The 15261-nt window shown below is 46.1% G+C and overlaps 1 protein-coding gene across 1 annotated transcript in view; it reads left to right on the forward strand.

Moving 5' to 3' along the window:
* Positions 1-14212, forward strand: part of SYNDIG1 (synapse differentiation inducing 1) — a 214075-nt gene extending 199863 nt beyond the window's left edge. Inside the window, exon 4 of the mRNA XM_051834476.2 lies at positions 12713-14212. Coding sequence (XP_051690436.2) covers positions 12713-12754 — 42 coding nt within the window. The 3' untranslated portion in view covers positions 12755-14212. The remainder of the gene's footprint in view (positions 1-12712) is intronic.
* The last annotated feature ends 1049 nt before the right edge of the window (positions 14213-15261 follow it).

A 15261-nucleotide genomic window follows, 5' to 3' on the forward strand; every position in this document is an offset into this window, starting at 1 on the left:
CTGCTTCTGATCCAACTTCCTGCTAATGCACACCCTGGAAGACAGAAGATGATGGTTCAAGTTGAGTCTCCACCACTCACACTGGAGATCCAGATGGGATTCCTGGCTCCTGACTTCTGCCTGGTGCAGCCTCAGCTTTTGCAGGCAGGTAGGGAGATCTCCCTTTCTTCCTTTCTTTCAAACATAAATAAAAGAATAAACATTAAAAAAAAAAGGAGTGGGGAATAGCACATTGGAAGCCTTCACCCCTGCAAGGCCTGCCACTTGTCCAGGGGACCACAACAGGGGATGTATTTGAGTCCACAGACATCTGGGATTAGCCACTTCTCAACTGCTGTGTTTTCAGATTCCTCTGCACTCAACTTGGTAAAGTCCCACTTCTTGGATGTGTGGATCTTCCAGTGGTCAGGAGGCTCTTACTTGGCCCTGCATGTGACGTCCATCACAAGCCCCTCATTCTGCAGATCAGAGCTGGTGGACGAGACAACTCAGCTAACTTGAACCTTACTTATTGTCATGCCCTGGGGCTTTGCAAAGGTGACCCACACATCTGTCTGGTGCCTAGACTGGGGCCAGCACAGGCCAGAGATGTGAAGGTGCATTCAAAAGGGCTGTGTCCAAAGCCCCTTAGGACATTCCATACAGGCAAGGGGCTGAGCCACTACACATCAGAAGCCAGTACACAGGGGCCCCACAAAGAAAGAGGTCCAGTTGGTGATTTGAAAAAAGAAGGGGCGGGTCTTGTGGCACAGTGGGTTAAGCCACTGCTTGCGAAGCTGGCGTCCCATACTGGAGTGCCAGGTTGATTCCCAATGACTCTGCTTTCCATACAGCTCCCTGTTGATGTGCCTGGGAAGACACTAGATGATAGCCCGAGTGCTTGAGTCCCTGCCACCCACAGGAGAGACTCAGATGGAGGCCCTGGCTGCTGGATTCAGCTTGGCTCAGCCCCGGTTGTTGTGGCCATTTGGGGAGTGAACCAGTAGATTGAAGACTTTTCTCTCTCTCTCTCTCTCTCTCTCTCTCTCTCTCTCTCTGTCTCCTTCTCTCTCTGTGTAACTCTGACTTTCAAATAAATAAATAAATCTTTTAAAAAAAAGAAGTAGGTAGATTCATTTGCAAGTACATAGTGGTTTTGTTACTGTTTTCTACCTGAATTCAACAGAATGACTTAACACACAGACCATTCTGATGCTCTCTGTGCTATTAAATGGCAAGTGCGTTCTGCACACATGAGTTCAGTACCCACAACAGCAATCAGGCCAAATGCCTTGATCTTGTTCAAGTCTCCTGTTTCCTTACTGACTTTTTGTCTGCCTATTCTATCAGTTCCTGAGAGAAACATGCTAACAACGTCTCCTACTGCAGGGTGGACTTTTATACCTTTTCTTCTAGTGTCATCCATTACTTTCCTATATTTTGAAGTTATAAAGTGCAGATAAATTTAGAGCTATTACACATCTTTAGTATTTTTTTTTTTTGTTTTATTTGAGAGTCACAGAGACAGATGCAGTGAGAGAGAGGAGAGGGGTGGGGCGGGAGGAGAGAGAGGGAGAGAGAGAGAGCTAAGCGGACATCTGCTGGGTCACTCCTTAAATGCTTGCAAACAGCAGGTGCTGGGCCAGGGTTCAGGCCCAGTGTTGCTACTGTCTCCAGAGGGCAATGAGGTCATTGGTGAGAAAAGTTCGAGGGAATTCAGCAGTTGCTAGGGAAGAAAGGGCCACTGCAGCAGAAAGATGCACAGGAAGGGACGCCGAGGAGAAGGAGCTCGGAGCTCCCTCGTCCTGCCTGCAGCTCTGTAGCCTCCAGGTGGGAGACCCATGGGGCCAGGGGCAGGTCAGCAATGTGGCGGAACAGTCCCCCTTCCATCACATCACAGAGCAGCGATGACAAGGGGCGGGGACGTGTCCTGCCCCAGAGCTGCCTGTCATCACACTCACATCCCACATCACATGGCTGGTCCTGATCCCAACTGCCTGACAGTGTAGACCTGGGAGGCAGTGATGACGGCTCAAATAGCCAAGTTCCTGGAGACCATGATGCTTAGTGAAATAACCCAGTCCCCCAAAGACGAATCCCGCACATTTCCTCTGATAACTAATACGCAGAGTACAAAAAAAAAGTGATGTATGTGAGTGAAATTGTCATTTTGAGATTGGATACTCTTTGAGATTGTGGATACTCTTGTGGAGCAGTGGTTTTTCTTCTAATTACTTGTTGAATTCTTTATTTCGTGGAAGGTGAAGCTGATAACTACAAAATAAACTGAAAGTATGTCCCTGTAAAAATGAAAAGAAAAAATAAGAAAGAAAGGAGGAGGGAAGGTGGAAGTGTGGGCGAGAGGTATCACTATGCTCTTAAATCTGTATATATGAAATATATGAAATTTGTTACCTTATGTAAATAAAAAGAGAGAAAAATATACTAAAAAGATCATGGGTGAAAAACATATCACCACAATATAGACTATAAATAAATATTAGATGATATTTGTTTAAAGATTTATTTATTTGTTTGAAAGGCAGAGTCACAGAAAGGCAGAGGCAGAGAGAGAGAGAGAGAGAGAGAGAGAGAGAGAGAGGTCTCCATCTGCTGGTTCACGCCCCAGATGGCCGCAATGGCCAGAGCTGGGCTGATCCAAAGCCAGGAGCCAGGAGCTTTGTCCACGTCACCTACCTGGGTGCAGGGGCCCAAAAACTGGGGCCATTTTACATTGCTTTCCCAGGCCACAGCAGAGAGCTACATTGGAAGTAGAGCAGCCGGGATTTGAACCGGCACCCATATGGGATGCAGGCACTGCAGGCAGCAGCTTTACCCATTACGCCACAGCGCTGGCCCCTTAGATGATTTTTTAAAACTTAGTTAAGTTCAGGCACACATGTGTGAAACCTGGATTGAGATCCTGGATCCTGGCTTTGGCCTGGCCCAGCCCCAACTATTGTGGGTATATGGGGAGTCGACCAGTAGTGTTTGCTCTCTCTCTCTCTCTCTCTCTCTCAAAACAAATAATGGGACAGTGGCTGGGCACACAGCTGGCAGGAGGTAGTGTGACAGGCAGCAACTCTGAGGAAGCATTGGTCCTAACCTCCCTTCTACCCTGCAACTGCACTTTCAGAAGCGTGGCCATCATCAGCCAGTGCTGTTTGCTAAGTGCTTTCCTCTTTTGAGGAGTCACACCCACACACCAGTTGCTGGTTCCTCTCTGAGTTTTACCCATGGAAGGAAAAAATACAAGTGGAAGGAAGGCAAAGGCATCAGCTGGGGTGGGGAACCACCCTCACCAGGCATGCTGCTGCGTGTTGTGGTCGTCTTCTGCCCATCTGCTCAGCTGACTGCTCTGGGTGCCGGCACCGAGGCCTGCTTCCATTGCAAGAATACCCTGGCCTGCTCTTTGACGCAGCATAAAAGGACTTGAGGACTGCTCCAGCCATCTTTCTAAGCCCAGGAAAGTGCCATAGCAGAGATGAGACTTCTGACGTGGCCTTTTGCTTCTAGCTATGTTGAATGGTTTTACGGTTGGGATTTTTTTTTTTCTCTCCATGTCTTTGTTCCTTTTGATGGATGGGCAACAGAGACTAAATAAGTTTACACAGCTCTGTGCAACCAGAAGCCAGAAAACTGGCGTCAAAACCCTGTCCCTATGAGAGACAATGACATGATCAGCCCTTGTCTAGACTGTTGAGGAACAACTTACTATTTTATTCCTTTAGTATTTTTGTTGTTGTTGCTCTGTTTGTTCTACATAAAACCACTGGTTGAACTCTGTAATCAATGCACAATCATTCTTAGGCGTTTAAAATTAACAGAAAAGTGATCTCTGTTAAACATAGGAGTGGGAATAAGAAAGGGGGGGAGATATATAGGACGGCACATGCTCACTCGGACTTACCTCCAATGATGGAACTAGAAATGTGCCAGGGGATTTCAACTCAATCTTACCAAGGAGGCAGGTACCAATGCCAGCACACTTGGTAAAGTGAAAAGTATAAATACACAACCGATAAAAAAGATAGGGTAAGTGTCGAAGAGATTTCACAAATAAGATCAGTGTAAGCAAATAATGAAGGATAGAATTAAAAGGGAGAGAATGATCCTGCGGGGGAAGCAGGACACACAGCAGACTCATAGAATGGCAAACGCCCAAAACAGCACTCCTGCCTCAGAATCAACCCTTGGGACCTTCGGATCTGGCTAAAAGGTCCATGAGAGTCTCACAGGCATGGAAAGCCATGACACGGTGGCAAAAAACAATCTCAATGAAAGATCCTGGTGAACAAGATCCCAGCAGAAGGAACAGGCCATCAAGGAGGGAGGCGCCTTTCTCTGAAGGGAGGAAGGAACCTCCACTGTGATACGGCCTTGACTAAACAAGTTCAGAGTCAGTGAACTCAAGGGGCTTCCATAGCCTAGACAGCTCATAGCAACAGTCTCGGGTGATTGTTGACATCATAAATAAGAGTGCCAATTGTTAAATCAACAACGGGAGTTACTGAGTACATGCTCCCCACGTAGGATCTCTGTCCTTAATATGTGTTACTGTGAAACTTAAAAACAACACTACTAGTCGAACAGTACCCTATACCTTGTGCGGTTGTGTGAGTACAGCCTGTTGAAATCCTTGCTTAGTATATACTAAGTTGATCTTCAGTATATGAAGGTAATTGAAAATGAAACTCGATGAAGGGCGGGATGGGAGAGGGAGTGGGAGAGGGGAGGGCCACAGGAGGGAGGGAGGTTGGGGGGGGGAGCCACAACAATACAAAAGTTGCACTTTGTAAATTCACATTTATTAAATAAAAAAACTATATAACAAACAAAAAGAAAAGAAAAAAAAGAACTTAATACTTTACCCTTTTAGTAATTTTTTATGTTCTACTTAAAACTATTGGTTGAATTCTGTAATTAATACACAATTACTCTTAGGTGTTTAATTAATGCTATAATTAGGACTCAAATAGTATTTTACACTTTGTGTTTCTGTGTGGGTGCAAACTGTGGAAATCTTTACTTAATATATGCTAAATTGATCTTCTGTATATAAAGATAATTGAAAATTAATCTTGATGTGAATGGAAAGGGGAGAAGGAGTGGGAGAGGGGAGCGTTGTGGGTGGGAGGGAAGTTATGGGGGGGGGGAGAAGCTATTGTAATCCATAAGCTATACTTTGGAAATCTATGTTCATTAAATAAAATAAAAGAAAAAAACCCTGTCCCACCATAATTCTTCAAAGTCCATGGGAGTTGATCACTCTGGGAGCCGGAGCAAGAAGAGACTGCTGTTCCTTCTACTGCCATGGCTCTTAGGAAGCTCAAGACAAAATAGAAAGGTCGGTTTTAGTGACTCCAGTTTTTACGTTAGCTCTCCAATAGGTTCTCTTGTCCCCCCCCCCCCAATGTAGACACCTGCTTAAAGTCTATGCACAAGCAGGCAAAGTATAAATTATAATTGTTAACGTTCAGTAGACTCAATGACTGCTTAAGATGTTAGCCTTGTTCTGTAGCCTTTGAATAAATGCTCCAGACATCTCTCAAGAGGGATCCCCCACCCCGCAACTAATAATGATGAGGATACTCTGGAGTAGGAAAGATCGGGCCAGATTTAGGGACCGTGACATCGGTGAGCTCTGGTTCATGTCCTTGCTCGGCTCAGCACCAGTCTCCACCCCCGTCCCCTTGTTGCGCCGTGAGCCTTCCTGTGGCTGCGTGGACTTCTGAAATTCACAAGTCACCTTGAGTCCCTGCTCTCACCTGTAAAGCGAGGGTGGGGAATGACCTCTTCCTTGTAGGCCGTTGGACAGAACAACGTGCTTGGATCTGTAAGAAGACATCACTCCCAACCCTGCTGATCGGCTCGAGATTGAAGATAAAATTCCACCTCCAGGCAGAGGGTGGCATAGGGCAGGGTCCCCAGAGCACTGAGCCCAGGCTGAGTCTCTCACAGCTGGACAGCGATGCTAGAGATCTGGAGAGTCTCCTCAAACTCCCTCTTCTCCACAGTGGCTTGGCTGTCGCCTGACTCAGGCCCCAGTGCACCGTTTACACATCCCTCTGGTCTGCACTCGCTTAGTCTTGGTGTACAGCATCTTGGGTCTGTACCCATCCCCTGCCCTAGTTAGCAGCCACTGCAGGGCGAGGGTCTTCAGCTCTCATCATGCCCCCTGCCTCCCCAGGGAACATCTGAAGTTGAGTAGGAACCTTGGTAAATATTTGCTGTATTGGATTAACACAGCAGTACTTGGCACACACTGAGTGTTAAAGATGCGAAATGGGTGAGGGAGGAGGGGATGAGCAAATGAGTGTAGGAACAAATGCTGTGAAGGTGTCTGGTAACTTCCAGAAATTAAGCACATGCTGGGCACCAGCCTCCACACTGGGCTCTGATGAAAGGAGAACTAGAGGTAACCACGCAGCCAGTGAGCCAGGAACTCACTCTGCTGCCCTGGACCATGGGTTATACCCACAGAGACCAGGATGCTGCCCCAGCACTGCGCTTAGAGCTCTTTGGGAAGAAAATTTAAAAAGAGTCACAGAAAACTCCATCATAAATGTGGTATATTATGCATCTTTCTGGAATGGAGATAAGCCAAGCTTCTTCCAGGGAAAAGCAACGTGGGCTATGGGATTTGATGTTACCACACCATGGAGATTTTTGTTTTAAATCTATATGCAGGCCAGCGCCGTGGCTCACTAGGCTAATCCTCCGCCTAGCGGCGCTGGCACACCGGGTTCTAGTCCCGGTCGGGGCGCCGGATTCTGTCCCAGTTGCCCCTCTTCCAGGCCAGCTCTCTGCTGTGGCCAGGGAGTGCAGTGGAGGATGGCCCAAGTACATTTTTTACTATACCATCCTTGTGGGTGTGAAGTGCTGCTTCATGGGGGCTCTTCCTGTGCTTGCTGGCAATGTGTGTATCTTCTTCGGAGAAATGGCAGTTTGAGATCTTTGCTTATTATAAAAACGAGGGTGTCTTTCACTGTTTAGTTGTGAGAGTTTTGTAATGAATTCTGAACTAGACTCTTACCAGGTGTAAGACTAACCCCCCCCCTTTTTTTGGCTGTCTTTACACTTACTTGTTACTGTCCCTTGATTCATACATGTTGATTTTGATGAAGTCCAATTTGGTCCCCCCACTCTTGGCTTCCTGTTCAGTTGTATCTAAGAAACTGTTGCCTCGTCCAGGATCACCACGGTTTATATATCTATATTTTCTTCTAAACATTGTATAGATTTGGCTCTCATATTTAAGTCTTTCATGAATTTTGAGTTCATTTTTTCACTTGATAAGATGCGGCCCAGTGTTTGTCTTTTGCTCCCAACTGTCCCAGCACCATTTGTTGAAAATCAGGTGCCTGTAGATACTTAGGTTCATTCTGGACTCTCAATTCCTCTCCACTGTCACTGTATCATCATCGGACCACACTGTCTTGCTTACTATGGCTCTATGTTTTTAAATAGGAAATGTAAGTCTTCCAACATTTTTGTTCTTTTTACAAAATTGTTTTGACTATCCTAGTTTCTACTTCCATAAATATTTTAGAACAGCTTTCTCATTTCTGAAAAGGAGTGGAAATTTTAATAGAGAGTGCACTGAACCTGTAGATCAATCAAGAGAATATTGCCATCTCAACAAAATTAATTCATTTCATGCACATGCTGTGTCTTCTAATCTATTTGCTTGCTATTTCCTCCCATGGCATTTTATAGTTTTAGTATATAAGTCTTACAATTCTTTTGCTACATTTTTTCTTGAGTAATTTATTCTTTTTGATGCTATTAAAACTGGAAATGTTTTAGTTACATTTTTGAATGGTTTCTTGCTAATGTGTAGAAATGCAGCTAATTTTTAAAAAGATTTATTTTTTTTATTTGAAAGCCAGAGTTACAAAGAGAGAGAAGAAAAGGCAGAGAGAAAGAGAGGTCTTTTATCCACTGGTTCACTCCCCAGTTGGCTGCAATGGCTGGAGCTACACTGATCCAAAGCTAGGAGCCAGGAGCTACTTCCGGGTCTCCCACATGGGTGCAGGGGCCCAAGGACCTGGGCCATCTTCTACTGCTTTCCCAGGCCACAGCAGAGAGCTGGATCGAAAGTGGAGCATCCAGGACATGAAGCGGCACCCACATGGGATGCCAGCACTGCAGGAGGCGGCTTTACCTGCTACACCACTATGCCAGCCCTGAAGCTGATTTTTATACATGGATCTTGGATCCTAATCATTCTAAGTTTATTCATGCATTATATATATGTATATATATGCATATATAATCAGATCATCTGCAAATCCTGATAGTTGTACTTCTTTCTCTCCAATCTGAATAAGTGTTATTTCTTCTTCTGGTCTAATTGGTCTGGGCGGGACTTACAGAACAACATTCAGTGTTAGTGGCACAAGGAGACGTCCTTGTCTTATTCCTGAGCTTAGGGGAAAGTTCGTACCCTTCCCTTTAAGTATGGTGTTAATTGTGGTTTCTTCATAGATGTCCTTTATCAGGCTGAAGAAATTCCTCTTCTTTCTAATATTCTGAATGTTTTTCATCAGGGGAGGGTACAAATACTGTCTGTGTCTACTGAGTTATTCATAGGGGTTTTATCCCTTATCCTATTAAAATGACATGTTACTTTTATTACTTTTTCATTCATTGAACCAATCGGACATTCTTTTTTTTTTTTTTTTTTTTTTTTTTTTTTGTTTGACAGGCAGAGTGGACAGTGAGAGAGAGAGAGAGACAGAGAGAAAGGTCTTCCTTTGCCGTTGGCTCACCCTCCAATGGCCGCCGTGGCTGGCGCGCTGCAGCCGGTGCACCGCGCTGATCCGATGGCAGGAGCCAGGAGCCAGGTGCTTTTCCTGGTCTCCCATGGGGTGCAGGGCCCAAGCACCTGGGCCATCCTCCACTGCACTCCCTGGCCACAGCAGAGAGCTGGCCTGGAAGAGGGGCAACCGGGACAGAATCCGGCGCCCTGACCGGGACTAGAACCCGGTGTGCCGGCGCCGCAAGGCGGAGGATTAGCCAATCGGACATTCTTGGGGTCAGTCTCACACAGTGGAGGACTCCTTTCATATGTTCTTAGATTTGATTTATAGTATTTTACTGAATGGTTTTGAATTTGTAAGCTGTATTAATATACAGTTTTCTTATGCTGGATTTGGTTTTGAGATCAAAGTGCTAATGGCCTCCTAGAAAGACTTAAGAACACTGTTCCTCTTCTCCTTGTTGGAAGAGTTTGTCAAGGACAAAAGTGTGGTAGAATTCACCAAGTTACACGTGAAACTGTCTGGTCCTGGACTTCTCTGCTTTTTTCTTCCTCCCTCTCTTGCTTTCCTGCTTTCACCCTGTTTTGTTTACTAATTCCATCTCTCATCATAAGTCTGTTTCTTTTTCAGTCCATTGTGATAGTTTCTTTTTTGGTAGGAATGTGTCTATTTTATTTAGTTTATCTGTTATGTTAGCATCCAAGCTTTCACAATATTCTCTTACAATCTTTTTTCTTTAATTTTTGTATGGCACATAGCAATTTCTCCCTTTTTTTAAAAAAATTTATTTATTTTACTTGAAAGTCACAGTTACACGGAGAGAGAAGAGGCAAAGAGAGAGAGAGAGGTCTTCCATCTATTGGTTCACTCCCCAGATGGCCGCAGCAGCATGAGTTGTGCCGATCCGAAGCCAGGAGCCAGGAGCTACTTCCGGGTCTCCCATGTGGGTGCAGGGCTCCAAGGATTTGGGCCATCTTCTACTGCTTTCCCAGGCCATAGCAGAGAGCTGGATCGGAAGTGGAGCAGCCGAGTCTTGAACTGGCACCTATATGGGATATGTAAAGCGGCAGCTTTACAGGCTACGCCACAGTGCTGGCCCTCTCCATTTTTAAATTCTGATTTAGTAATTTCCACCTCTGCTCTTGCTCTCTTGCTTAGCCTGTTTACAGGTTTGTTGATTTTGTTCAGCTTTTCAAAGAACTAATTTTTAGTTTTATACATTTTCTATGCTATTTCTCTGTTTCCTATGTCATTTGTTTCCACTTCTTTTTTATTTCCTGCTGATATTTTTGGATATAATATTTCTTCTTTCCTAGTTGCTTAAAGTGGATGTGAGTTTCCTGACTTCAAGTATTTCTTCTTCTTAATGTAGATATTTACAGCTACAAGCCTTCATGAGGTTACTATTTGTGTGAAATATCTTTTTTCACATTTTTATTTTCTATCTGTGTGTTCCTTTGAATTCAGAAGGTTTCTCTTTTAGTCACCAAATCATGGGACCATATTTCTGGATGCATTCTTCCTTTCTCTGTCTTTTCATTGGAGAGCTTAATCCATCTGCAAACCTGCCTGCCCCGCTGGAGGTAATAAAGCCTGAGCACTTATCAAGGCTTCTACCCACAGAGTATAAACTACCACTCACTCCACTGCTTCGCAAGACACCTCAAAGACAACTGCCAGGGGCCGGCTCTGTGGCGTGGTGGGTAAAGCCACCGCCTGCAATGCCGGCATCCCACATGAGTGCCAGTTCAAGTCCTGACTGCTCCACTTCTGATCCAGCTCTCTGCTGTGGCCTGGGAAAGCAGTGAAGATGGCCCAAGTCCTTGGAGCCCTGCACCCACATGGGAGACCCAGAAGAAGCTCCTGGCTCCTGGCTTTGGATCAGCACAGCTCTGACCATTGCGGCCAATTGGGGAGTGAGCCAGGGAAGGAAGACCTCTCTCTCTCTCTCTCTCTCTCTCTCTCTCTCTCTGCTTCTCCTTCTCTCTATGTATAACTCTGACTTTCAAATAAATAATAAATAAATATTTAAAAAGAAAACTGCCAGTCAGTGAGTTATATAGCTCTGCCTGTCACCTTCCATCTCTGGGTTGCAGCTTCCTTGCCTGTGAACTAAGAAGCTGGGGCAGACTTTTCACACGCTTTTGAGAGCCAGCGTGCAAACAACACCCATAGCAAGCCCGCAGGCAAGCAGCCCAATCCCAGGCTTCTTCCACTGATTCTGTCCTGAAAGCAAAACTGAGAGATTGAAAAGCACATTTTTTTTCAGGTTGCACAAAATAAAAATCATTAAGACGGGACTTCATTTTTCTCTCAGTATCTTGTGATGATCTCAGTTTGCGTCAACATCCCCCACAGTATGTGTGTCTGGAGAATCAGCAGGAAACCTCAGGCTGGATCCTCCCTTCTTAACCCATGCCCATTTCCATGAGTCACCGGCACCTGTCATTTCCACTGCCAGACAGTTGCCCTCCCACCTCCCCGCCTCTTTGCTGCCTCTCCCATGTCCTCGGCCCTCACACCCTTGCCCACTGCCTGCTCTGCATGCCAGGTGGCGCATTGTCACAGTACCATCTAAATACTCCCTAGGGATCCAGAACACTCCTTGCCTCCTCACCCAAGCCTGAGAGACCAGACTTCTCCCTCCCACCTGCCCGGCGCCTTGCCTCTCCCTTCTCCCACCTGCAGCCTCCACTCCATCGAGAGACCCAGCTTGCTATGGTTTCCTGGAAACCACAGGCTCTGTCTAGTCTCTGTCTGCACAGGCTGTTTCTCAAGTCCTTCAAGAACCAGGATTACTACTTAACTGAACTGGGACAAAATCAAGGACCATTTTAGGTGGCATTTAACCTTTGCACACAAACACATAATGTCTGATATGTTGCAAACACTGACATCTTCATATGGCACTGTAGCATTGGTGCAATGGCATAGAAATGCCACAACAGTCTGAAACCCACCAGTATCCATTAGGAAAAACACAAGAACAAACTCTATGCAAACCGCTAGAAATGTAACCCCCCCTTCTTTCTTGATTCCTGCTGGAACTCAATGTTTCCTTTTACTTCCCCTGTAGGATTCTGCCCTAATACCATGGACTTTTATGTGGAAATGTTATTTATTGTCACCATCTCCCTCTATAACAGAAATATATATGTATATTTAAATTAAAATTATCTTATTGCCTACGTCCAAAAGGCTCTAGGTGTTTAAATTTTTTTCTGGATTGAATGATCACTTACAGCAATGACTGGTCCATAACTGAGCAATTCAGCAGAATATAGTGGAAAATGTGATAGATTATATATACAGAGTTCGATTGTACTGGGAATGCTTCTGTTAATGAGATGACCCTGCAGTTGTTGCTGTGTTTCTTAGGCTCTCGTGTACCTGCTCCTTGGATCAAGAAGGGGGCAGCAATGCAGGTTCTGTGGCCCACAAGGCTACACCAATGCTTGGGATGCCCTCCTTCCATATTGAAGCACTGGTTTGAGTCCCAACTGCTCCACTTCCAGTCCAGCTCCCTGCTAATGCCCCTGGGAAGCAGCATAGGATGGCCCAAGTACTCTGAGGGCCAGCCACCCACGTGGGAAAACCGGATAGAGCTCCTGGCTCCTGGCCCAACCCTGGCTGTTGCAGTCATTTGGGAGGTGAAGTAGAGGATAGAAGATCGCTTTTGCTCTCGCTCTAGCTTGCTCCCTCTCTCTCTGCCTTTCAAATAAATGAATAAGTAAATATTTTCAAAGGGCAAGCGGTCCATGACTGTCTCAGTTGTCCAGAGAGAGCAGGTGCTCCCCCACCCCACTGCACATCTCCTGCTGAGATAAATACACCCTTACTGGGCTCCTGGAAGTGGTCTGTTCAACTATGGCCTTGCCACGAATATGAAGTGTTTACTTCCAGAATTAACCAAGGGCAACCTGGCATGAATATTGTCCTCACCTTTTGTCTCTCATGGTTTTCCGCAGAGGAACCAGATTTACGTCCGAGGGCAGGTGAGAACGCTGTGACAGCAACACCCTGGAGTCCCTCGCGTGCCTTCCGAGTTACAGCATTTCCATCTGCCTTTCATTCTGTTGACACCAAAGACTTGGAAGCCAGCTGTCTTAGCAGGGGGATGTGCCAGCCAATCGCTCATGCACGTCTCTGCTGCTTGGTCTCTGCCTTGTCCACTCAGAAGGTCCCACTGCAAGATTCATGGAGGACTGCCAGGCTGGCCTGTTCTGTCGTCCTGCAAATCCTCCTGGTTCACCTGGCAAGAGAAAGACACGGCTCTTACGTTATCACACACTTATGGTACCAATCTCGGGTTCTTTGGATCACTCGCAAATAGAAGTGGACACGAGGCCCGCGTGCCTCCCGCTTGAACACGGGGGAGACAGCACAGCAGGAAGAGGTGTAGACATCTGGGTTCCTGGTGAGCACAGAACAGGTGCTTTTATGGGGTTAGGGGGCCATCGAGTGTCATCCTGGGAGATCAGTATTTCAATGTGCACACAGCCTGAAGTTCTGGCTTGTCACCCCAGGCCCACAACCACAGTTTGCACCCGGCTCTGCATTCTGTGTAGACAATGCTGGGTTTCGTGCATGTCCTATGCTCAGAACGCCTCTGCTCACTGCCACCTCCAGGAAGGCCACGTACCAGTCACACCAGGCTATTCCAGGCATGCTCGTGGGTTGGCCAAGTCTCTTAGCAAGGCGGGCAGAAGGGAGTCTTTTGTGCTCAGGATCTGGATGCTGCTTGCTCCGACTGGTTTGGAGCTGGGGCTGGAGACACAGCCAGGTCTGGAGGGGGTTGAGTGAGCAAGCCCTGTTTCTGTCCTGTGTCACTTTGAGATTATTTTCGGGGAGACCTGGAGGTTTGGGCTTAGCTAATCCAAGCATCGGAGAAGCCACCTGAAGCCAGCTTGGAACGCCATGCATTGCCGCTTCCACAGGCTGAAGCCAAACACCAGATGGGACTTCCTGCCGGTGAAGGCACACACCATTTCTCAGCTCCAATGTGCAAATTGTGTTTTCAAGAAATAACATAAAGATCACTGAGAAATAAATCGTGAAATGTGTCTTGTAAGGTTACTAAACGCATATAAGATTAAAATGACAAAAATCTTATACCGTGAATTCATCATTGGTTTATAGTGATTGCCAAAAAGCCAGATGAGTCTAAATGCTGTTTCTCATGATTGAATCTGCTATGAGACGGTGACATATGTTGCAAAATTTTTACTTATAAAATAAAATACATACTAAAAGCCTTACTAAGTCTTTGGAAAAAATATATTTCTGGACATTTTAGACTGTCGTGTCTAATTTTGAGAACAACTGAAAATAACTTCTTAACATCATGAAGAACCTCACCCACTTTATGAGACATAATCACCAAAGTTTCTCTGTATTTAAGAAAACGGGGGTGGGGGAACGGTGCAGCACTGTGGTGTAGTAGGCTAAGCCTCTGCCTGCGGTGCCAGCATCCCATATGGGTGCCAGTTCGAGTTCCAACTGCTCTACTTCCGATCCAGCTCCCTGCTATGGCCTGAGAAAGTAGTGGAAGATGACCCAAGTCCTTGGGCCCCTGCATCTGTGTGGGAGACCCAGAAGAAGCTCCTGGCTCCTGACTTCTGTTCTGCTCAGCTCGGGCCATTGCGGCCATTTGGGGAGTGAGCCAGCAGATGGAAGACCTCTCTCTGTTTCTCCCTGTCTCTCTGTCTCTCTAACTCTGCCTCTCAAATAAATAAATAAATCTTAAAAAAAGAAGAAAACAGAAGGAAAATCTGCTAAACTATGAAAGAGTATGACCCTTGTGGATAATTTGGGTTGTGTTAATGAGAAGAATGTTGTAAGTATTTATTTTGATGGAGATTAGTTGTAATTGGAATAAATATCTCACTTTGTGGTTTAATAAGATGAATCTTAACTCAATTTTTTAAAGGTTTATTTATTTATTTATTTATTTTGACAGGCAGAGTTAGACAGTGAAAGAGAGAAAGACAGAGAGAAAGGTCTTCCTTTTTCCATTGGTTCACCCCCCAAGTGGCCGCTATGGCCGGCGTGTTGCGGCGGGCACACTGCGCCTATCCGAAGCCAGGAGCCAGGTGCTTCCTCCTGGTCTTCCATGCGGGTGCAGGGCCCAAGGACCTGGGCCATCCTCTACTGCCTTCCCGGGCCAGAGCAGAGAGCTAGACTGGAAGAGGAGCAACCAGGACAGAATACGGTGCCCCAACTCGGGGTGCTGGTGCCGCAGGTGGAGGATTAGCCTAGTGAGCCACAGCGCCGGCCAAGGTTTATTTATTTATTTGAAAGGCAGAGTTACAAAGAGAGAAAGATCTTCTATCCACTGGTTCACTCCCCAAATGGCTGCCATGGCCAGAGCTGGGCAGATCCAAAGCCAGGAGCCAGGAATCTCTTCTGGGTCTCCCACATGGGTGCAGGGGCACAAGCACTTCTACTGCTTTCCCAGGGGTATTAGCAGGGAGCTGGATTGGAAGTGGAGCAGCCAGGACTTGAACTGGATCCCCTA

Source organism: Oryctolagus cuniculus, chromosome 11 (assembly GCF_964237555.1).
Source record: "Oryctolagus cuniculus chromosome 11, mOryCun1.1, whole genome shotgun sequence".
NCBI lineage: Eukaryota > Metazoa > Chordata > Mammalia > Lagomorpha > Leporidae > Oryctolagus > Oryctolagus cuniculus.